The sequence below is a fragment of the Notolepis coatsorum genome, assembly GCF_963971535.1.
Source record: "Notolepis coatsorum genome assembly, chromosome: 11".
NCBI lineage: Eukaryota > Metazoa > Chordata > Actinopteri > Aulopiformes > Paralepididae > Notolepis > Notolepis coatsorum.
This window is the reverse complement of record NC_140175.1, coordinates 54,219,507-54,243,268: the sequence shown is the minus strand read 5'-3', so window position 1 is coordinate 54,243,268 and position 23,762 is coordinate 54,219,507. Positions and strand designations below refer to the sequence as shown.

General features: G+C 40.4%; 1 protein-coding gene across 1 annotated transcript in view; it reads left to right on the top strand.

Annotated features, from left to right (window-relative positions):
- The window catches only part of LOC311236664 (unconventional myosin-Ih-like), a 128,774-nt gene that overhangs the window by 82,480 nt on the left and 22,532 nt on the right, over positions 1-23,762 (top strand). Inside the window, exons 10-16 of the mRNA XM_084324374.1 lie at positions 158-277; positions 1,569-1,636; positions 1,824-1,929; positions 2,747-2,827; positions 3,584-3,675; positions 7,253-7,347; positions 11,667-11,713. Of these exons, the coding sequence (XP_084180500.1) occupies positions 158-277; positions 1,569-1,636; positions 1,824-1,929; positions 2,747-2,827; positions 3,584-3,675; positions 7,253-7,347; positions 11,667-11,713 (609 nt within the window). The remainder of the gene's footprint in view (positions 1-157; positions 278-1,568; positions 1,637-1,823; positions 1,930-2,746; positions 2,828-3,583; positions 3,676-7,252; positions 7,348-11,666; positions 11,714-23,762) is intronic.

Below are 23,762 nucleotides of genomic sequence, written 5' to 3'. Positions count from 1 at the left end.
CAAATTCTACCTTTAAGTAAAGGGGAAAAAAAATTACATGACTTCAAGTGACAATCAAGTACCTACAGTGGGAACTAATTAATAACCAACATTTTAGTTAGAATGTTTTCATATGACTACAACATATTGTTTTTAAAAAGTCTATTGTGCTGTGTAGGTGTTCAGTCCCTTCACGGTGGACCATGCGGTCTATGCCAGAGATGCACTAGCCAAAGCCATCTATGGCAGGACCTTCAACTGGCTGGTCACCAAGCTCAACGAGTCCCTAGCCAATCAGGTGGGTGGACTGCACTGAGGTGCTACGCCAGGGGGTTCCTTGCCGGTTCCCAGCTGTATGTATCGCTACGCTTTGCTCACTTCACATCACAGCCGGGCAAATGAGCATGGACTGAAATTAACTTTCGATCTCCTGGTACGCCATGTCATTTTATTTGACTTACTCAGAAGAATTGTATATTACCTAAACATCAAATCCGGCCCACTTATTTGTCAAACATACATTTCAATGGAGAGTCTGTCTGTTTACTGGGGGCTGACATCTTGAAATTCTTTATTTTCACTCCAAGTCGCAGAAAATGTTTGACCTATAAGTGGCCCAGATTTTATGTTTAGGTCATTTAAAATGCTTCTGAGTAAGTAACACAAAATTACAGTACACGACATACCGCCACCCAGGAAATCAAAAGTTAGTTTAAGTCTATGTTCATTTGCCCAGCTGTGATATGAAGCAAGCAAAGCGTAGCAGTAGCTACATATACAACCAGGAACCAGCAAGGGGTTCCAACCCTTCTGGTCTGTCTGATTCACAGGATGTTGACTGCATGTATAAGCCTTCCATTGGTCGACTATTTCATTTAATTTTCTTTTTACCATTTTCAAAATCTCCATCTTTAATAACAACAACAAGCCTTCAAGCTAACAAGCTACTCTCTTGATGGAAAACTTTGATGAAGAAACACCCCTACAACTGCCCTAGACGATTAGTTTGAGAAATAAAAACAACTGGGGCGCCCCAGTGGCGCACCATGTATATACGCTTGTAGCGTAATCGCAACGTCCTGGGTTCGAATCCGGCCCAGGACATGTGTTGCATGTCCTCCCCATCTTTCTCTCTCTCTCCCAATTTCCAAACTGTCCTGTCAATAAAATGCACTTAAAAAATGCCCTAAAAAATATCAAAAGATAAATAAATAATAAATACAAACAAGTTAGAATGTTTTCTTCCCCTTGTGTGCAGTGATAATAGGTTTCCGCCAGTCGTTTCTCCTGCTCAACACAAAACGTAGTGTGGAGAGAGGTCTGGCCATGCGAGACTAGATCTCACAGACAAATAATGGTGTTTCCAACTTAAAGGACCAGTTAGACTCGGAATATTACTGGTTTATGATAAAACTAATAACAGAGGATAGAGGATCAGTTTGAGAAACACTGCACAATTAAAGCAATGTGTCCATAGTCCTCTGTGTCACACAGAATGAATATGGAAGGAAGCCTGATATCTAACACATTAGCATGAATAAAGTATGGTATAGTATTATATTGTAATATTATGTTTGCTCTGTGTGTAGGACTCCTCCAGGAAGACTGTGATTGGTCTGCTGGATATCTATGGGTTTGAGGTCTTTCATATCAACAGGTGAGGACAGTGGCTCATCTTTGTGCAGTTAATTAACGGGTGCGTTTACATGCACATTAATAGTCTGATATCAATCAGGATACTTGAATGTGACAGGGTAACATTCCTTTTCCTAACAATGCTGTTAGGCGTTAAAGTTTCACCCTTAACGTTTCCACAAAATTACGTGTGTTTATTTTTTGTCCAGCTTTGAGCAGTTTTGCATCAATTACTGCAACGAGAAGCTACAGCAGCTGTTCATCCAGCTGACCCTGAAGTCTGAGCAAGAAGAGTATGAGATGGAGGGGATCGAGGTAAAATCCCTGTTTATACTTCACTGTTTATAAATCACTATCTACCTCACTATATACTGATTTAGAAATCACTATCTACCTCACCATATATACTGATTTTTAAATCACTATCTACCTCACTATATATACTGATTTAGAAATCACTATCTACCTCACTATATACATTGATTTATAAATCACTGTCTACCTCACTATATACTGATTTAGAAATTACTATCTAACTCACTATATACCGATTTAGAAATCACTATCTACTTCACTATATACTAGGGATGTCCGATATTATCGGCCTACCGATATTATCGGCCGATATCGGCATTAAAATGTGATATCGGAAAATATCGGTATCGGTTTTCAATTTTTATTTATTTTTTAACATTTCTATATAAATGATGTCCGATATTATCGGCCTACCAATATTATCGGCCGATATCGGCATTAAAATGTGATATCGGTTGATATCGGTATCGGAAATTAAGAGTTGGACAATATCGGTATATCGGTATCGGTAAAAAAGCCAATATCGAGCATCCCTACTATATACGGATTTAGAAATCACTATCTCCCTCACTATATACCGATGTAGAAATCACTATCTACCTCACTATATACGGATTTAGAAATCACTATCTATCTGACTATATTGATCAGTCTTTACTCACAGCTGCTGACAGTCATTCAAAATGTTATTAAGATGGAAACAGAGACTGCAGTCAAACAGTCAAAAAAGGCTCAGTCTCCATGTTCCCCCCTGTGCTTCAGTGTAATCCATAATATGTTGATGTACCTGTAACTTTGTTCCTGTTGTCATGCTCAGTGGGAACCAGTGCCATATTTCAACAACAAGATAATCTGCGACATGGTGGAGGAGAAACACAGAGGCATCATCTCCGTACTGGTACACAAACATGTCACATCACACACATCATGTCATACCTTACTGTATCTACCTCATCATCTCCATCATGGTAAACAAACACCTCACATCACACACCTCATGTCATACCTTACTGTATCTACCTCATCATCTCCATCATGATAAACAAACACCCCACACACCTCATGTCATACCTTACTGTATCTACCTCATCATCTCCGTACTGGTAAACAAACACCTCACATCACACACATCATGTCATACCTTACTGTATCTACCTCATCATCTCCATCATGGTAAACAAACACCTCACATCACACACCTCATGTCATACCTTACTGTATCCTCATCATCTCCGTACTGGTAAACAAACACCTCACATCACACACCTCATGTCATACCTTACTGTATCTACCTCATCATCTCCACCATGGTAAACAAACACCTCACACACCTCATGTCATACCTTACTGTATCTACCTCATCATCTCCATCATGGTAAACAAACACCCCACACACATCATGTCATACCTTACTGTATCTACCTCATCATCTCCATCATGATAAACAAACATGTCACATCACATACATTATGTCATACCTTACTGTATCTACCTCATCATCTCCATCATGGTAAACACATGTCACATCACATACATTATGTCATACCTTACTGTATCTACCTAATCATCTCCATCATGGTAAACAAACACCTCACATCACACACCTCATGTCATACCTTACTGTATCTACCTCATCATCTCCGTACTTCAACAGGATGAGGAGTGTGTACGTCCCGGAGACGCCACAGATATGACCTTCCTGGAACAACTGGAGGAGAAGATGGGGGGTCACCCACATTTTGTCACGTGAGTTCAAACCCACCTCACTGTCCATACATCATCATCACCTGTCCACAGGCCTCCCCATATGCAATAAATGTATTTAAATCTTACTGGAATTGTATATGGTCTACCAAAATGTTTTAACACTATGGTCGCCGAAAATGCCTTTGGACGTCTTTCCTAGCCATGCTCATTCTGCCGAAGACGCCGTAACTCGTCTTTGATATCAATATTTGAAAAATCTGTGATCGAAATCATATTTCTCCTCCGGGGACCTGAGATGTACAGCTGAGCTCCACTCAACTCTCTAGCGGTTCAAGAGCGCCATCTGGTGGCCGATCGGCAGATCGCCAACAGGAAGTGACTCGTCAAACAGGAAGTGCTCATCCATATTTCGTCCGGCACTCGCGATCATTAGCAGGACTCTATCTCAACACACTGGATAATCAATCGCTCGCCCTAACTCAATAAACAACGTTATTTGGACGTATATAGTATTATACAACCTGGAAATGGTTCATCAGGATCAACATCCCATAATCGAAAACTGTCTACTCCACGCTGATCGCCCAACGGCCCGAGGAGACTGGGGTGAGTTTTAGCGTGTATTATTACCGTGTTCGATATAAACTGCTATGATGATCATATGACCCACACTAGATGAATCATCTAACGCTGCCCACGGAATTATAAACGACCCCCCGCCCATCCGGTCAATATCAGATGATACGTAGTAACTTCTAGAAGTACCTCCAGTTGAAATTTTTCATCTGGCACCGATCGCTACCAAACTGTATTTGATCATCAATATAATGCATTTGGGGCTATAAATCAAGTTCTGGAGAAAGCTGCAGAAAACAATAAAAACATACTTATACTTTAGACCATATTTTAGTATGAATATGTGAATGAAAAAGTTTAACGTTGCTACACCCTGAACAATGGATATAGGACATTGAATGGGCCATAATAATGTCAATTTAGCAATAGAATTTAAAAAGTTATAGCCCTGCAAAGAAGGGGAACTTCTCCATAGACAAATAGAGCTGGCTAGGGATGGTAAATTATGAATTTAACCATGGCGATCAAAGTGTTAAGTAAAACATATAATAATAATAATAATAATAATAATAATAATAATAATAATAATAATAATAATAATAATAATAATAATAATAATAATAATAATAATAATAATAATAATAATAATAGAGACGGTTTACTTGTACTGAATGTTGTTAGTCAACTATTAACAAATACTTAACCTCTTCCACCGTGCGGTCCATCGGCGGATCGCAAATGACATCACGTCATAAATCAATCTGTCTAGTGCTTTCGATGAGCGTTGGAATTTTTCCGAACGACACTTCCCAAAGGCCTCGGGAAGATATTATGGGGAGATATTTTTTTAATATCTCTTATTACTTGGGATAATAAACCACAAAACGTAACGTTATTGGCATATATGGGAGCGCAGTTAGTTTGTCTCCCCTATTTCTAGCATGTAGCAACAATCAGATTTGAAATTAGTTTCAAAATGGTGGCACCCTGGCAAAAAAAAAGCTACTGTACATACAGTAGATTTCACTATCTTATGCACGCCTGGTGATACTAAATCCAAATTGAACTCGGCCATTTGAGAGATAAGATTTGGCACAATCCATAAATGTGTGAATTGGCTATAATAAGGTAATTTATACGCCTGCTATTCTATAATAATATTTCAAATTGCATTGGTCCGGATGGGAGAATTCAGTACTGTATGTACAAAACCTTCTGTTTAATCATCTTCCCTTTATTCATTTCCATCCTTAGATCTTTTTGTACACATGATCTCAAGAAGGTACTGAACGAGATCAGTGGCAGTTTTTCATGTCTGGTCATTTTTAGCATGGTGTTATTTACTGTCAAAGATGCAAAGAAAAATCATAATTCATATTCTCCTTTGTTTCATCACAATTTAAGCAAGCCTAGTAATAGACAATATTTCTGACACTGGGAATACATTCACTGAGGTCCATAGATGTCCCTAGATACCAAGAATATGCAAATGATCCTTGTAGAAGTGGAGCAATATTCCATTTACTAGGTATGTATTTTAGGCGGATTTTCAGAAAATAGGGCTCCGGGCTTAAGAGGCAAGTCATTAGTTACTAGTAGTTTACTAATAGCTTCTTCATGTTCTATTAACTATTTATAAAGCATCATTTTAAAATGATTAACCAACTATTAACAAACATTGAACAAGTATTTAATAACTCATTAACTAACTTTGTGAATGATCTATTAACACTTTGAGCGCCACGCCGGGTTTTCCTTTTTACCCCCTGAATGCCACCATCGGCGCCAATGTTAACGTTAATATCGCCTAATCTATGTTTTAAATTATGGCTATGTGTCTAATCTGCCCATCGCATTATCAAAGACTATTTTCCAGTCAGTGCTGTCAAGGCAGATTGTTTTTTTATCGCGTCATTTCCGTTTCAGAGCATTTAGAAGAGCACCCGTTTTGAGATAAAAACAGCCCATTCTGGACCATTCTATGAAAATCGTCTTTTACTGGAATATTCCACAACGTTGATATTCGTCTGCCTTTTTATGAATCGTTTTCAAATAAACGCTAGATGATCAATATTATACGTGCACGCAAGCACATTCGGGGCGCGCACGGATAATCGCCGCGTTGATTTCCTCTCAGACTTTTACAGTGAAACCGAAAGAGGACATTTCACAAAACAGCTTATAACTTCATCAAAATTAGTCTGATTATCCTAACACTGATAACATAGAGTCCTTACCTGACATCAGATGGTATCCAACTGGTATATTCCAATTCCTGATCACCATTCGAAAAAATCGATAAGTGTATAGATCCAACGCGATACAGTAGAACTCCATGATCAGCGGGGCTCAGAGTCTCCAGAATGAACTGTGGTAACCCCGGCTGGATCAGTGGACTGGAAAATGTGGAGTACCGGATTTTTTTCCCCATCCATTTTCATTGAGTCCATTCCAAAATCCCTTATGTCATCTGAAAGACGATAGGGGGCGCTTTTTTCCACATACGATCTCCGGCGGAGCTCGTGTATACTCGGGTAGGCTCGCGTGATGCAATATGATTTCAGATCACAAAAAAAAAAAAAAAAAAATCAGAGAAATCTCGTGAGTGGCTTTCAACCACATAAAAATAAACCCGAGATATCTCGTGTGTGGCAGTTAAAGTGTTAACTATTCATAAGGGATGGTTATTCTACATTTCTTATAAGCATTTCTATGTATGGGTTTACAGTACCATGTACAAAACTATTCACACACCCTGAACTAAAAAGAGAATTTGGTCAATACAATATAATTTATTTTTAACAGATACTTGTATGTGTTGACCTCACCAACAGTAAGAGAGGGTGGGGCATGAATCATGATCTGTCTCTGTCACACCATAGCAGGGGTGGAACTACATTCTAAAGAATGTATCCTTTTTACTCCATTACTTGTATCTAATACCTGCAGCTATATCACTTGAAAGAGAAAGGTCTGCACAAAACATGATGTACTGTATGTGCCAATTTGTGCTCTTTTCTTTTTTTTGTACTCCCTGTAGACATAAATTGGCAGACCAGAAAACCAGGAAGACACTGGAGAGAGGAGACTTCAGACTGTTACATTATGCTGGGGAGGTTACATACTGTGTGGTTGGTGAGTTAGAGCTGTTACATTATGCTACATTATGCTGGGGAGGTTACCTACTGTGTGGTCGGTGAGTTAGAGATGCTACATTATGCTACATTATGCTGGGGAGGTTACCTACTGTGTGGTTGGTGAGTTAGAGCTGCTACATTATGCTACATTATGCTGGGGAGGTTACCTACTGTGTGGTTGGTGAGTTAGAGCTGCTACATTATGTTACTGTACATTAGTCTGGGGTGGTTACATACTGCTACATCGTATTGGATAGGTTACATACTGTTACATTATGCTGGGGAAGTGACCTACAGTACTGTTACATTATGCTACATTATGCTAGGGAGGTTACATACAGTACTGTTACATTGTGCTGGCAAGGTTACATACCGTGTAGTTGGTGAAAGAGCTTCCTAAAGTTCTGCTAGAGGATAATAAAAATGGCAGTTTGGAACCAGCCACTGTATAAATAATGTACCATGATACTGCCGTGGGAAGTCATTACATAATACACATTGTATAATCCAATTTAGACCATGATTACAGAGGGTAATATCATAGTATTCTCATCATGGTAGTGACCAGAAAATTATGGATATACCATGCTGACAGTCTACTCATAACTCTCTTCATCAATACCCTTTCACAGAATGTTGACAGCGGCTGCTATGTGTTGATATATGATAAATTGTATTACTGGATCTTGTAAACAAGTCATAGTGGAACAGTAATGGTTTTCCAGTGTTTTACCTACTCGACCACTGCACAGAAATCAGCATTTCCTTTTGAAAGTGGTTACCAATGGTTACAGGCAGCCATGCTGGAAGAAAGAGGACCACATAAACATTCTGTGCAACAAGGACTCTATTGTTCAATCTATTCTCCATTCATAACTCTATTGTTCAATCTATTCTCCATTCATAACTATATTGTTCAATCTATTCTCCATTCATAACTCTATTGTTCAATCTATTCTCCATTCATAACTATATTGTTCAATCTATTCTCCATTCATAACTATATTTTTCAATCTATTCACCATTCATAACTTTATTGTTCAATCTATTCTCCATTCATAACACTATTGTTCAATATATTCTACATTCATAACTCTATTGTTCAATATATTCTACATTCATAACTCTATTGTTCAATATATTCTACATTAACTCATTGGGCGCCATGCCCGAGTAAAGTCGGGTTATCTCGCCAGCAGTTGAGCGCCATACCCGAGTATAGTCAAGTTTTGTCAATTTTTTTTTTTATTCGATTTCTTTATTCATTACAGGCTCACAGACGTCGGTGTTACCATAGGAAATCATTCTGAGATCCCGAGAGTGCAATACCGGCCGCATCCTGCTAGGTGGCAGTATCGCCCACCCTTTGAAACCTTATTTCACACTGTGTGTCACATCTAATGTCGTCCGGGCCGCGTGAATATTAAAGGCAACCAACTTGTGTTCAGCTTTTCGTTCAGCGTTTCTCTGATTGGCCACACGGCCACGTGACCGCCCTAGCACACGCCCTTATCCGCTGAGAGACGCGGCAGACGCGCTGGTCGAACCAACGCGCTGGTCGAACCAGTTCAGACAGAGGTGTTTATTTATATTAATAAACATATCTACTAGAAACACTGGTGTTCTGTTGTGTGACTGTACTAAACTCTTCCACCACATGACCGACATTTGACATACAGTACACCTCCTATCTATGTTGGGATTATGTTTGGTCATGACAAAACAATAAAAATCGCTACTGTTAGTAACGCTGCCACCACCCACTTCAATGACAGAGCTCTCATATTTGCGAATGCATAAACTATATCTTAAATTATGGCGATGTGTCTAATATGGCTGTCGCGAAGTCATTGATAAGCGACAGCCATATTAGACACATAGCCATAATTTAAGATATAGTTTATGCATTCGCAAAATATGAGAGCGCTGTCATTGAAGGGCTTCCTACAACGGAGCACGGCCGCTGCTGCTGCTGGAGCTGCCGCGGGCGGCGCACGGAAGCCGGGGACAAACCACCGCGTCGCCCCGCTGGCGCTTCAGCAGCCTCCACGGGCGAAATAACATATAACGTTACAGCGTACAGTTCCACACTGATGTACAGTGAGTGTCTAATATGGCTGTCGCGAAGTCATTGATAAGCGACAGCCATATTAGACACATAGCCATAATTTAAGATATAGTTTATGCATTCGCAAAATATGAGAGCGCTGTCATTGAAGGGCTTCCTACAACGGAGCACGGCCGCTGCTGCTGCTGGAGCTGCCGCGGGCGGCGCACGGAAGCCGGGGACAAACCACCGCGTCGCCCCGCTGGCGCTTCAGCAGCCTCCACGGGCGAAATAACATATAACGTTACAGCGTACAGTTCCACACTGATGTACAGTGAGTGTCTAATATGGCTGTCGCGAAGTCATTGATAAGCGACAGCCATATTAGACACATAGCCATAATTTAAGATATAGTTTATGCATTCGCAAAATATGAGAGCGCTGTCATTGAAGGGCTTCCTACAACGGAGCACGGCCGCTACTGCTGCTGGAGCTGCCGCGGGCGGCGCACGGAAGCCGGGGACAAACCACCGCGTCGCCCCGCTGGCGCTTCAGCAGCCTCCACGGGCGAAATAACATATAACGTTACAGCGTACAGTTCCACACTGATGTACAGTGAGTGTCTAATATGGCTGTCGCGAAGTCATTGATAAGCGACAGCCATATTAGACACATAGCCATAATTTAAGATATAGTTTATGCATTCGCAAAATATGAGAGCGCTGTCATTAAAGGGCTTCTACAACGGATATGTGGTTTATGACGTTAATTAATAATAAACACTGTTAGGACTATCTGACTCTTACTAATAAACACTGTTAGGACTATAAACACTGTGCGGACTATCTGACTCTTAATAATAAACACTGTTAGGACTATCGATTCACGCGTCACTACTGTAACTAGAAACTCTGCTGGGTGTCACTGTACATCAGTGTGGAACTGTACGCTGTAACGTTATATGTTATTTCGCCCGTGGAGGCTGCTGAAGCGCCAGCGGGGCGACGCGGTGGTTTGTCCCCGGCTTCCGTGCGCCGCTGCTGCGTCAAGCCACACAATTATGTCTGTATTTGATTATGGTGAAATTATGTACATGCATGCCTCTCCCTCTGAAAGCCCATCCACGCTGTGTATCATAGAGACATAGAGCACTGGGTTTTATCACTGGAGATATATTTCTCACTCACCATTGTATTTTGCGCCATCTGACAATATCATAATGATGTGTTTTCTATATTATATCCACAATCATTCATCTAAAAAATTGTATGGGCTTTGTTTATACTTCAGAAGTGATGTACAGTGACGAGTGAATCTGGTAGTTGGTTGTTTAAAAACGCGAAACATAATTTATTTTTATTTTTATTTTATTTTATTTTATAATAACGTTACGCTTTCTAGTTCAGCGCATTTCATAACTGTGCCGCAGCTGAACACAAGTTGGTTGGTACACAAGTTGGTTGCCCGCGCTGCCGCTTGCTCCTTGGATTTCATTTGGGACGTGGGACGGCTGCCGCTTGGCTGCCGGCTAGCGGCAAAAGGGGGCGGGGGGTCGCGGCCAATCAGAGAAAAGCTGAACACAAGTTGGTTGCCTTTAATATTCACGCGTCCAGGCGAGCAACGCAACCGCTTTTAGCAAAATTCACATATCGCAGTTACCAGGAATTTGCCAGGATCACTCTGAAACTATACAATATTCACCACGGTATAACACGCGAACGTATACATGAACATTTTATTCTTTTTCATATGTTGGACAAGGGATAGTTACTGTCAAATGAGCCATAGTATTGTCTCCATAGCTATAATATAGAATATAGATATAGCCCTGCAAACACCGCAACACAGTAAAAATCCCTATCTTTTAAAGCGGTGGCCCATTGAATACAAGGATGGATAGAATGGCTGGCGCTGAAAGTGTTAATAACTCTATTGTTCAATATATTCTACATTCATAACGCTATTGTTCAATCTATTCTACATTCATAACTCCATTGTTCAATCTATTCTACATGAATAACTCTATTGTTCAATCTATTCTACATTCACAACTCTATTGTTCAATCTATTCTACATTAATAACTATTGTTCAATTTATTCTACCTTCATAACTCTATTGTTCAATCTATTATACATTAATAACTCTATTGTTCAATATATTATACACATTCATAACGCTATTGTTCAATATATTATACATTCATAACTCTATTGTTCAATATATTATACATTACATCAACATAATTGCACTCATATCTTTGTTCCCCCAGGATTCATTGACAAAAACAACGACCTGCTGTACAGGAACATTAAAGAGGTGGGTTTCTCCTGGTGGTCCATTAAGATAAGATAAGACAAGATACCTGTAAGATAGGATAAGATAAGATAAGATACCTGTAAGATAATATAAGACAATATACCTGTAAGGTAAGATAAGTCAAGATACCTGTAAGATAAGATAAGATAAGATAAGATACCTGTAAGATAATATAAGACAAGATACCTGTAAGATAAGATAAGATAAGATACCTGTAAGATAATATAAGACAAGATACCTGTAAGATAAGATAAGATATGATACCTGTAAGATAATATAAGACAAGATACCTGTAAGATAATATAAGATATGATACCTGTTTCTGTACTTGCATATATTATAACCACCTTTACTGAAAGTTTCATTATGCATTGTGTGTTGAGTACTGACTTTTAATAACTTTTTGTTCTGCAATAATAAAAAAAAATATAAAAAAAAAAAAGATAATATAAGACAATATACATGTAAGATAAGATAAGATAATATAAGACAAGATTCTTGTAAGATAAGATATGATACGATACGATTAGGGATGTCCGATATTATCGGCCTACCGATATTATCGGCCGATATTGGCATTAAAATGTAATATCGGAAATTATCGGTATCGATTTAAAAATAATTACCTTTATTTACCCAGGCAAGCAAGTAAGAACAAATTCTTATTTTATGTATTGTCAAAAGTATGCATAATGTTGTGTTAATTCCATGACAAGAGATATGTAATATTAATTACCTGAATTTATTCCGTTTCTTTGGGGGGGAAACCCAGCATATATCGGTATCGGTTGATATCGGTATCGGAAATTAAGAGTTGGACAATATCGGTATATCGGATATCGGTAAAAAAGCCAATATCGAACATCCCTAGATACGATAAGATGAGACAAGATACCTGTGAGATAAGATAAGATAAGACAAGATACCTGTGAGATAAGATAAGACAAGATACCTGTGAGATACAGTAAGATAAGATAAGACAAGATACATGTTAGATAAGATAAGATAAGACAAGATACATGTGACATAAGATAAGATAAGATACAATAAAATAAGGTACCTGTAAAATAAGATAGGATACCTGTAAAATAAGATAGGATACCTGTAATATGAGATAGGATACCTGTAAGATAAGATAGGATACCTGTAAAATAAGATAGGATACCTGTAATATAAGATAGGATACCTGTAATATGAGATAGGATACCTGTAAGATAAGATGAAATAAGATAAGATACCTGTAAGATAATATAAGACAAGATACCTGTAAGATACAATAAGATAAGATAAGATACCTGTAAGATACAATAAGATAAGATAAGATACCTGTAAGATAATATAAGACAAGATACCTGTAAGATACAATAAGATAAGATACCTGTAAGATAATATAAGACAAGATACCTGTAAGATACAATAAGATAAGATAATATACCTGTAATATAAGATAAGATAAGATACCTGTAAGATAAGATAATATAAGTTAAGATAACATAACATAACATAATATAAGATACCTGTAAGATGATGTAGGCAGGGTTTCTCCAGATGGTCCATAATGATCAGATAAGATACCTGTAATATAAGATAAAATACCTGTAAGATAAAGAAACAAATATATATATCTCCTGATGGTCCATAATGATAAGATCAGATCAGATAAGACATATTATATTGTCCAATAACGTACAGTGGTTTCACTATAAAAGCAGCATCCGACATATAACATAAATCACATATCAACATTTAGAAATAAATAAAAGGCTTCAAGAAATCATCTAAGACGCCTTAAAGGGATAGTTCAAAATGTTCACCCCCTAGCCCTATTTCCTGTGGTGGATCACAGTCTATGTGGGTTTGGTTTTAGTTTATTCCTGTGTGCTTTAGATGTATTTTGGGTTCTATTTCATTCTGGCCTCCGCTCAGCGTCAGTCTGCACTGACTTCACTTCGTGCACGTGCACTGAATAAAAAATTCCACAATGTACCTTTACATACCAACATTCGTCTGGCCACACCCCTATCCGCTTACCTTCATAAGCAGGTGTGTGGTCACCTACTCGCCTCCTTCTTCACTTTCACCACAAGGAAGTGCCTTCGGTAGATACCCACACTTGACAAGGTTGTTTAGTTGAAGAAAGTTGGAAAACAAAAGAACGGGAAGATACGTTGACATCATATCTTTATTTTCTCTCTCACTATTTTCGAGAAAATACGGCGATATTGTCTTCGTCACTGGAGTGTCTGGAAGATGATGATCATTCTGACCTCCACCGGCTTTTTCGTATTAGGGGCTCGCGCCGCTGACATACTCCCCGACTGCAGTCCTCCTTGCTGCGGCTGGATGGGTATTGCCGGTCATACAGCTGGACTGTGGGAAGCACCGGCTGTTGTGAGAAATCGGTTGCTTCCGGGTGGGGTAAGTACTGTTTTGCTTGCGAGCACTGGTTGTCTGTTTATGCTATGGGGGTTAGCTGACAATTTTACGAACGCCGACCCCGGACTGGGGTCCTCTGCTCGGCTTCTTAAGCGGCGGACGGAGGATCTTGGTCTGACGCCCATGATGGTCAACCTAGTGGGCCGCGACCGGGACCTGGTGAACCCAGGATTCTCTGGACAAGCGGATGCTTCTCTGTCCCGTGCAGGCCCCATCTTTCACATAAATGTGGAAGTACACCCTAACGAGGAAATGTGGGCATAGGATCTTCATTATCGGGAGTTCCATGCTCAAGTCGGCTGCAGCCCGGATGAGAATTTGTGTCGGCTCCGCTGTATGTCTGGTAAATCACCGTTGAAAACTGTGTTTGACATTTCTTTTTCTCTTCCCTCTAGATGGGGAGGGACTTGGACAGCGGCCTGTCTGAAGTGTGGCTTGTTATGTCGTTGTGTACAGTTCAGGTGATAGCTGCTTAGCTGGCGTGCTAGTTGTGGCCTACTGTTGTTAGCCAGTCAGCTGTTAGCTGCGGCGCTAACTCGTTGTGTTCACTAGGCTAGTAAACGTTGGCTTGTTGCTATCAGTCGGACGGCTGTTAGCTTAATGCTACACTGTTGAAACGTTACTGTGACTATAACATGCCTTTAACACTCTGACTACGACGTCATCTTTGACAGAGGATGTTAGTCGACCCTACACCCTGGTGCCAGTGCCGGCGAGGACTTCGTCAACATGGAGAACGGCGGCTGGGTGGCGTAGCGGACATACCCTCGTCACCAACGCAGGAGATGCTGGGTTCAACTCGGTGTCCCGTTAACCAGTGTTGCTGTTCTCTCTGCCTGCGTTCAGGGTGAAGGTAGGAGTCCTGACTCCTGACCGGACTTTAAACACTTCTTCTTTTCTTCCCTTCTAAATGTTTTGTAATAACGATGTTTCCAAAACATGTGTTGCTGCAATACATTGAGGATACGACGCGTGTTGTGTGTGAATTGTCTTGTCACTGGTATAGCTTTTCTCTCTGTAGTAAATCAGCGTTGTTTTTTACATGTGTAAAAATGAACTGGTTTGGTTGTGATGAGAACATGTGTGTTCATGTAACGTTGTACCGTGGGTGAACTCACAACTAAGAGGGTTATTTAACCTGTAAAGCTATGCTTAGTGACATGTGATTGAGGAATGAATCTTTTTTCTCAGCCTGTGATGACAATGAACAGCATGTTCACACATTAACAGAGGTGCCTGTTCGCCTTGGTCGTATCAAGGGTAAGATAGGAGGGGTGACCCCCCGGTTTCCCTGGGGCTTCCCCCCCCTCCTCTCAGACATGTTTGGTTACAATATATTGTGTCACTGTGTTTGTGGGGATACGATGTAACCCTCAGCTTAATTGCTGGGGTTGTGCTTTCCGCTTGAGAAACTATTTTTTCCTAAAGAAAAGGTTGTTTGGTCACTTATCATGTGTGCTTAGCAAGATCTGTGGCCATTACATAATCGAGGACTTCTGTCTTCTCTCGTTATGAAAAACGGCGTTCCTCTGTAGTAAGAGTGTACTTTTGCCATTTTTTGTTGTGATGAAGGGTTGTGTGTGTCTTGTGATCTACAACTGGGTTAGGGTTGGCCCACAGAAGCACAAGTCTGGACCGGGGCTCTTAAAGGGGCCCTCTCTGTTCTGTGTTTTTCCTTAGTAAAACTCAGGTAGCAGGTTAGCGCATGAGCTATGTGAGGCTGTTAGATGCTTCATGTAGCATGCTATGACTGTGTCATGCTCTACTTGTCATTATATCGTATCATGGGTGAGGGGTCGTAAAGGGGTGAACTGGTAATCCTTTCCTCCCCTTTTCTGCTTGGTCAGGGGTTAAAACCACCTGTCCTTCAAGGTTCCTGTCACGTTGCTGTTCGGCACGTTACAGGGTAGGGGGGGGGGGGGGGGGGGGAGTTTCCTGGTCCCACGCCCAGGAAGATTGGGGGCGTGTGCACCGCGGAAATTCCCCCGCCATAGAGTACGTCACTGAGCGCGTCTCTATTGGTAAGACTTCCGTGGGTTGTTCAGGTCCATGTTATCGATCTGTTTCAGGGAGTTGTCAGAGCTCCTCCTCACAAAGCTCCTCCTCAGGGAGAAGTGCCTTCTGTGAGTTCGGACTCTCCTTCCCAGTGAGGGAGCCTCCTCAGAGTTCAGAGCCTCCTCCTCAGATTGTCAAGGTGAATAGAACTTCAAAAAAAGGAGTTCTGCTCTATTGTGTGTGTATTCGATTCAATTCGATTATTGAGTGTGTATTGGTTCAGTGCCTCCTCCTCGGAGAGCTCTAACCCAAGTGTTACATAGCTCAATGTTGCAATATATTCTTTTCAATCTATACAGCTTGCGTGGGAAGTCTCTCTGGGGATTTCCGTCTCCTCCCTGTGGCGAGGGTGGCGGGATGTAAAAATGTTAAAAAAAATTACCCTCAGCTGCGTCACGTGGGATTCATGTCAGTCTGTGTTTCTTTCTTTTTTAAATAAAAAGAGGAAAGAACATGAAGCACGACGGCTCCGTGTTGTTCTCCCAGGCGACTTGGAGGAACAATATCTGGTGTCTTGCTAGACTATCCATTGATGTGTTTGGGTCTCGATGCATACATAGTGCTGGATCTGGGTGTTTCTGTTAAGAATCACGCAGGGGGCTAAGTATGCCTTGGTTGCTCGTTATTAAAACAGCGTTTTTATAGGGCAACTGGGATGGAGTTTTGTCTCTTCCGAGCGCCAGTTTACTAGGTTGTCTCGATGAATTCTCGTTCATATCTGGGGGATGTTAACGGAATAGATCAGAACATAGGTAGAGGGGTCTCACGCCCTTGGGGTGGGCCACTGAGCGCGGTACAAATGGGACCGTCTGGGTGGCGCCCTCTTTTCATGTTTTAGATCGACACGCATACCTACCCCCTCTCCTGGAGTGGGCATGTCGGCGTGGTTAGGGCACGGGACTGGTTCTGGTCGCGCTGGTCCAGGTCAGTTAACCCGTTGTCCGCCGGGGACGCAGATCTGCTGTTCTGGTACCCTGAGGGACTTGTGCTTTTTTCAGGGGGAAAAATGTCGGGTCGGCCCGGGTGTCACAGGGTTAGGCGTTATGGAGACCCTTTGTTGGGTACAGGTTGTACCTAACACTATCATAAGGGGCTGGTTCTCCTTTCTTTCACTCCTCTCTCACGCATGGCGAAGAGGGGGCTGTTGGGGTGGTCTTCTGGACCTCCTCTGGTAACCCTGTGTGCTTCCCGAGCCGCCGGGCCCGGTCCGAAGTAATGTTTCGTTGAAACCGTAGGCCTGGGATAACCCTTTTATGGAAACTGAAACACTTGTACTGCGGTATAGCTGGTGTATACCCGCAGGTGTGTTTTGGAGTTTTTCTTGAGGGGTTATAGGAACAACCACCGTATGTGGTACCAAGAGGGTGCTTGATTCCCTGGTGTGTTGGAGCAGAGTCGACTCCCGGGTTACCCGGTTGAGTGTGCCCCTGCACGTTCATGACGTCTGCCAATCGTGTCAGCCTTCTCTGCCTCGACCCCTCTGGTTGGTTTTTTTTTGATGGAGGCTTTGTCATGGTGCGCAACAATGCCAGCATACGCCCCTTCCGCCGGGGGGCTGTTTTCAGTTGACCCCTTTGGCGCCTGTCTCGTCCGCAGTGCTCCAGGCTCGGGTCTACAGCCTGCTGCCTGGTTTCCCCGGTGCGCTGCCTGCTTCTGTTGGTTAACCTTTTGAATGCTTTACGGCCATGCTGACTGCCTGTGTTTCAGGGTCAGTGTGCCAGGTGGCGTACTAATGGGGGGAAAGGGCCCACTCTTGGAGGGGCCCTGTCCGAATACGCTGGCGATGTGGGGGGCGGTGTCACTAAGTGACCGCCTGGTGGGGTCTTGATGCCTGGTGTCATTGACCTCTCCGGGCCCCCTTTTTCCAGGGGATCCAGTCCCTTCAGTTGGTCTGGGTCTTCCTTCGCGCTCTGCTGCTACGGCCTTGCCACAGGGTTGAGTTTGTTCTTGACCCCGTGATTTTGGGGGCAGTAACGAGGGTTGTTCCTTCCGTTTGTTCCCTGGTGGCATGCAGGTTGTGTGTGTGCGTAGTCGTGGGGTCAAGCCACGGTCTGCTCACCCTGTGCGTTGAGTTGCTCGAGTTCCTCTTCGCAAGGTCGGATCCGTCTCCCTCCCGTCCTCCAATAGGGAGGGTATCCCTCCATTAGGGAGGGTCGGGGGGCTCGGTCCTCCCCGGTCTGATGGTTGTGGGGGGCCTCAGCGGGGTACATTTGTCGAGCTTCTGGCTTCTGCTCAGCTCCTCTTGTGCAGACTGACGCTCAGCGGAGGCCAGAATGAAATAGAACGTAAGGTTATGTATATAACCAAGTTCTATGAATTCTGGTGACGCTCAGCGTCAGGACGCAGCTGCGGCCCTTGATCTCGCCTTGTGGTGAAAGTTTGGGAAGGAGGCGAGTAGGTGACCACACACCTGCTTATGAAGGTAAGCGGATAGGGGTGTGGCCAGACGAATGTTGGTATGTAAAGGTACATGTGGAATTTTTTATTCAGTGCACGTGCACGAAGTGAAGTCAGTGCAGACTGACGCTGAGCGTCACCAGAATTAATAGAACTTGGTTATATACATAACCTTACGTTTTCTCTGGTGAGCTGTCAATCATCAGACACCAGTTAATTGCCATGCAGCATGACAGGTGTGTGGGCTTGATTGCCACCTGATTGGTGTCAGGTGTGCAGTGCCTTTAAGTAGGCTTGGTTTCCTGTGTTCGGATGCTTGTTCATTTTATGTTTTCCCTCAGTAGTAGAGGAGTGTCTCGAGTACCTGTTTCTAGGGTTTTCTCTGTCTGTAGTGCCTTGTTTGTTTTCAACTGCTAGGCAGTGGTGGTTATTTTTTGGGGTCTTTCAACATTTCTTTTATCCTGGTGTTCTTGTGTTTTCCCTCATGTTATCTCATCGCTCTGCGATTCCAGTGGTTACCCACTATACTGTAACTTTAACCTCTTCCACCCGTGGAATATTTTCTGAAAATCCGCCTAAAATATATACCTAGGTAAATGGAATATTGCTCCACTTCTACAAGGACCATTTGCATATTCTTGGTATCTAGGGACATCTATGGACCTCAGGGAATGTATTCACAGTGTCAGAAATATTGTGTCTATTACTAGGCTCTTGATTTGATTTTTATTTGTCTCGAACATAGAAACATAAAACAAGTTTAAAAAACAAAAAGGTAAATAGTCAAAGACTATTTCCATACAATAAGTGTTCGAGAAGGAACAGGGGGAGGTAAAACAACTTATCAAGCCCTGCCCCTTCCTTACAATATTTGACATTATAATTTAATAAAAATTAAAATAATATAACAAATAATAAAAAATTAAATAAAAGTACAGTTTTTTATATATCCAAATATCCAAATGAGAAAAAATAATAGGGTCACATTACTGCTCAAGCTCCTCTCTCTTATATGTGTCCATAAGTGCTTGTTTATAGCTACCTTTAAATGTATTGATATTTTTGCTTAATTTTATATTCGCATCCAGACCATTCCAGAGTGATACCCCACAAACTGCAATGCACATACTTTTAAGAGTTGTACATACCGTAGGTTGCTTTAAAGCTAATGTCCCTCTAAAATTATAAACACTCTCTATAGCCGTGACATTTTTTTTAATGTTGCTTGGTAATTTGTTTTTTATTGCCAGAAACATAATTCGTGCAGATTTGAATTTGATTAAGTCCATGAATTTGAATGTTTGACTGCTTACAAACAGACTATTTGTGTGATCTAAATATCTACCGTAATGTACTATCCGTATGGCTCTTTCAGTACCTTCTTGAGATCATGTGTACAAACAATCTAAGGTAATTAATAAAGGGAAGATGATTAAACAGAAGGTTCTGTAGATACAGTACTGAATTCTCCCATCCGGACCAATGCAATTTGAAATATTATAGAATATAGAATAGGAGGCTTATAAATTACCTTATTATAGCCAATTCGCACATTTATATATATATTAGTGCTGTCAGGCAATTAAAAAAATTTATCTAATTAATTACAGGATTTGTAATTAATTAATCTAATTAATCGCATTTTAATCGCATAACCATTGTATGCCTGATATTCTATATTCTATAATCATATTTCAAATTGCATGTGTCCGGATGGCAGAATTCAGTACTGTATCTACAAAACCTTCTGTTTAATCATCTTCCATCTATTAAATTGCTTAGATTTTTCAGGTCTGGTGAATTTGAGCATGGTGTTATTCACAGTCAAAGATAAAAATATTTTTATTGATATTCTCATTTGGTTCATTACAATTTACTCAAAATAAAATGTTCATTCAATCAATCACTGTGTAGATTGATTGATTGAATGAGAAATGTTATTAACAGATTGCAGAATGGGTACAATACAGTACCGCTCAATACACACAATTGTTAAGGGGATGCAGACCAGAGAAAGACTTTCGTCTTGTTTACATCAGGGTCCCCCATTTTCAATTCATAATGAATTGTAAGTAAGGGTGCAACTTGCACCGTGCAATCCATTCTTTGTGGATCTAGCCCACAGTATTTCTGACACTGGGAATACATTCCCTGAGATCCATAGATGTCCCTAGAATCAGATACCAAGAACATGCAAATGGACCATATTAAAAAAAAATGCTGTAAATGTGTATTCTACATTCTTATGGAATGAATGAGATAAAAAAAGAAAATTATAATTTTTTTTCTTTTTTTTTGTAATTAATTTTGAGTTAATTTTCATAACGCGATAATTTGCTGTGTAATTAATTAATCTAATTAACGCGATAAACTGACAGCCCTAATATATATACATATATTATCTTTCAAATGCCCGAGTTCAATTTGGATTTAGTATCACCAGGCGTGCATAAGAACAGATAATGAAACCTACTGTAATCTACTGTACTTTTTTATTTTCCCCACAGTGCAACCGTTTTGAAACTAATTTTAGATTGTTCCTACATGTTAACAATAGGGAAGATAAACTTGAAAGCATTTCAATATTTGTCAAAAACTTTACCTTTTGTGGCTTATTATCCCGAATAATAACAGTTATTGAAATAATTCATACAGAACTCTGAACCTTGAACCCCATAGAATCTTCCAGGAAGTGTGTTCAACGCAGAACCAGACCTGTGGAAGTCTGCTACAAAATGGCAGCAAAAAGACTACAATTCCCATGGTTCAAAATATCCAAAATGGTCGCCCTCGCGAAATAGACTTGACCAAATCGAAAAGTTAAATCTATCTAATGACACTTTTAACCTATTGCTAAACTAACGTATTGATGATGATATACATTCTACATGCTGTTGTGACATGTTTATGATGTTAATACTTGAATACGTTTGAAATTGAAATCGCTACTTTTATACAACAGTCTGAAAAATATTGATTTATGACGAGATGTCATTTTGGGACCGGTACCGGTCCCGTCGGGTGGAAGAGGTAAAGATTCCCCCCCCCCAATTCTGACAATTCCCTTCTTGCCAATGATGTTGTCGATATAGAGTTATTTCGCAGCACAATCCATGCTGTTCTTCATACTGGACAGTGGACACCCACAGCTCTGGCTAGTTAGCTACACACTAATGTAAATTCAATGGGGACAAGCTCCTGTCTGTAATGCCTAACACTAATTCATATTATCCGTTATCTGGTCAGGGAGAAAAACACTTAAACTACATCCACACACGCACTTTAAAAAGTTGCTGCTTCAGTAGCAGAGATTAGTACTTGATTGACAGCAATCACGATACAGTGCACTGTGTGAGCTAAAAACTAAACTAATGCTGTGTTAATGCAGATTTAGGTAAACCAATAGGTTAAAGGGATAGTTCAGATTTGTCCTATTACTTAAAAATAATTATGTGTCTCATTGGCAGAATCCTTTCTCAGCACAATCCAAGCTGCTCTTCATACTGGCTCTGGATAGTTAGCCATAAGCCAATGCAAACTCAATGGGGTCAAGCTCCTATCTGTACAAGCTGAATAGACAGTAAAGATTGACTGATCAGTCAGCTTCTATAGACAGTAGCTTGACCCCATTGACTTTGCATTGGTTTGTGGCTAACTATCTGGAGCTAGTATGAGGAACAGCCTGGATTGTGCTGAGAAAGGACTCTTACCAATCAACATCATCATTGGTAAGAAAGAAACAAGGCTAGGGTTTTAAAAATCAGAACTATCCCTTTAATGTGGACTCGGGTAAAGCAAGAGGTTGCCCTAGGCATAGGGAACCTAGTACCCTGTGGCTTTTCCTGGCATCACAGACACACATCTCCCTGCCTGGCGGATGTATTATTCATGGTTAAGTACACCAGTGAATTATAGAGCAGCTGATTGTTGAGCATGGCTTTAGTATGGACTGAAAAGGCTCTTGTAAGGGGGATTAAGTGTCCCAGAGTTCATTCCCCATCTCTTATCTGGCTCTTTCCATTCAAGATGTGTATTGATTTTCATTGGGTTTTGATTTAACCACATTATCTTAGATTAGATTAGATTAGATTAAAATGTGTTCTCAATATACAGCACAAGTACAGTACAACAAAAATACATTTGGCATCCAACTAGAGTGCAAATATAACAGTAAAGTGCAATAGTGATATACAATGTACAGGTGATTAAACTGGGTATACAATGTATAAATTACTAGTACTACTGGCCTGGGTGTAGTGCTAATCAGATGTATGTACACAGAGTTGTAATATTAATATGTACAGTGATACAGGTATAAGGACAGTATGGTAGTAGCCATACTGGCCAGCAGCATTACTAGTAGTAAGAGTAGGTAAGGGATATGTACAGATATAGATATAGTATCGACAAAATTATGTAAAATGATTATGTGCAGGTATGTACAGACAGATGTGGATATATACTGTGTATATATATATACACGGTAAGAATAAATATATATACAGTATATACAGCATTATTGTACATGCTATCATACAGACTTATATGGGTTATATAAATGTATAAGTAGGTATATAGAAGGATTATATGCAGGTACATTCAGACAGATATGGATAATTATATATATATATATATATGCTGTAAATATTAAAATATAAATGTATATATGCAGTATATACAGCACTGTTGTGCATGCTATCATACAGAGTATATGGGTAGGCTATAGTATGAGGTTGGTATAAAGATTATTATGATTACAGTGTAGGGCAGGTGTAGACAGTGAAAGCAGTAGGTAGGTATAAATGAGATGTTACTGAAAGGATAGATGTTACTGAGGGGATAGATGTTACTGAAAGTGAGTGAGTGATAATAAAATGGTAACTAATCCATTACAAATTAAGATTTGGTTTGTACAAATACCTCTAATACTTCTAATACTTTTAAACATCTCAAAATAATGGTTTATACTGGAGGGTGGTGATGATGATGATGAAGACGATAATGCTGCTCAAATAACAAAGTAAATTGTTTATTTAACCTTATATTTTACATATTTTGGAGAAAAATAAATCTAAAAGTTGATTAGATGATTACTAGGTGATTGCATACCAAATTACTTAGTATGTGTATTCCAGTAGATGATGTTTCTAATAACAAGCAA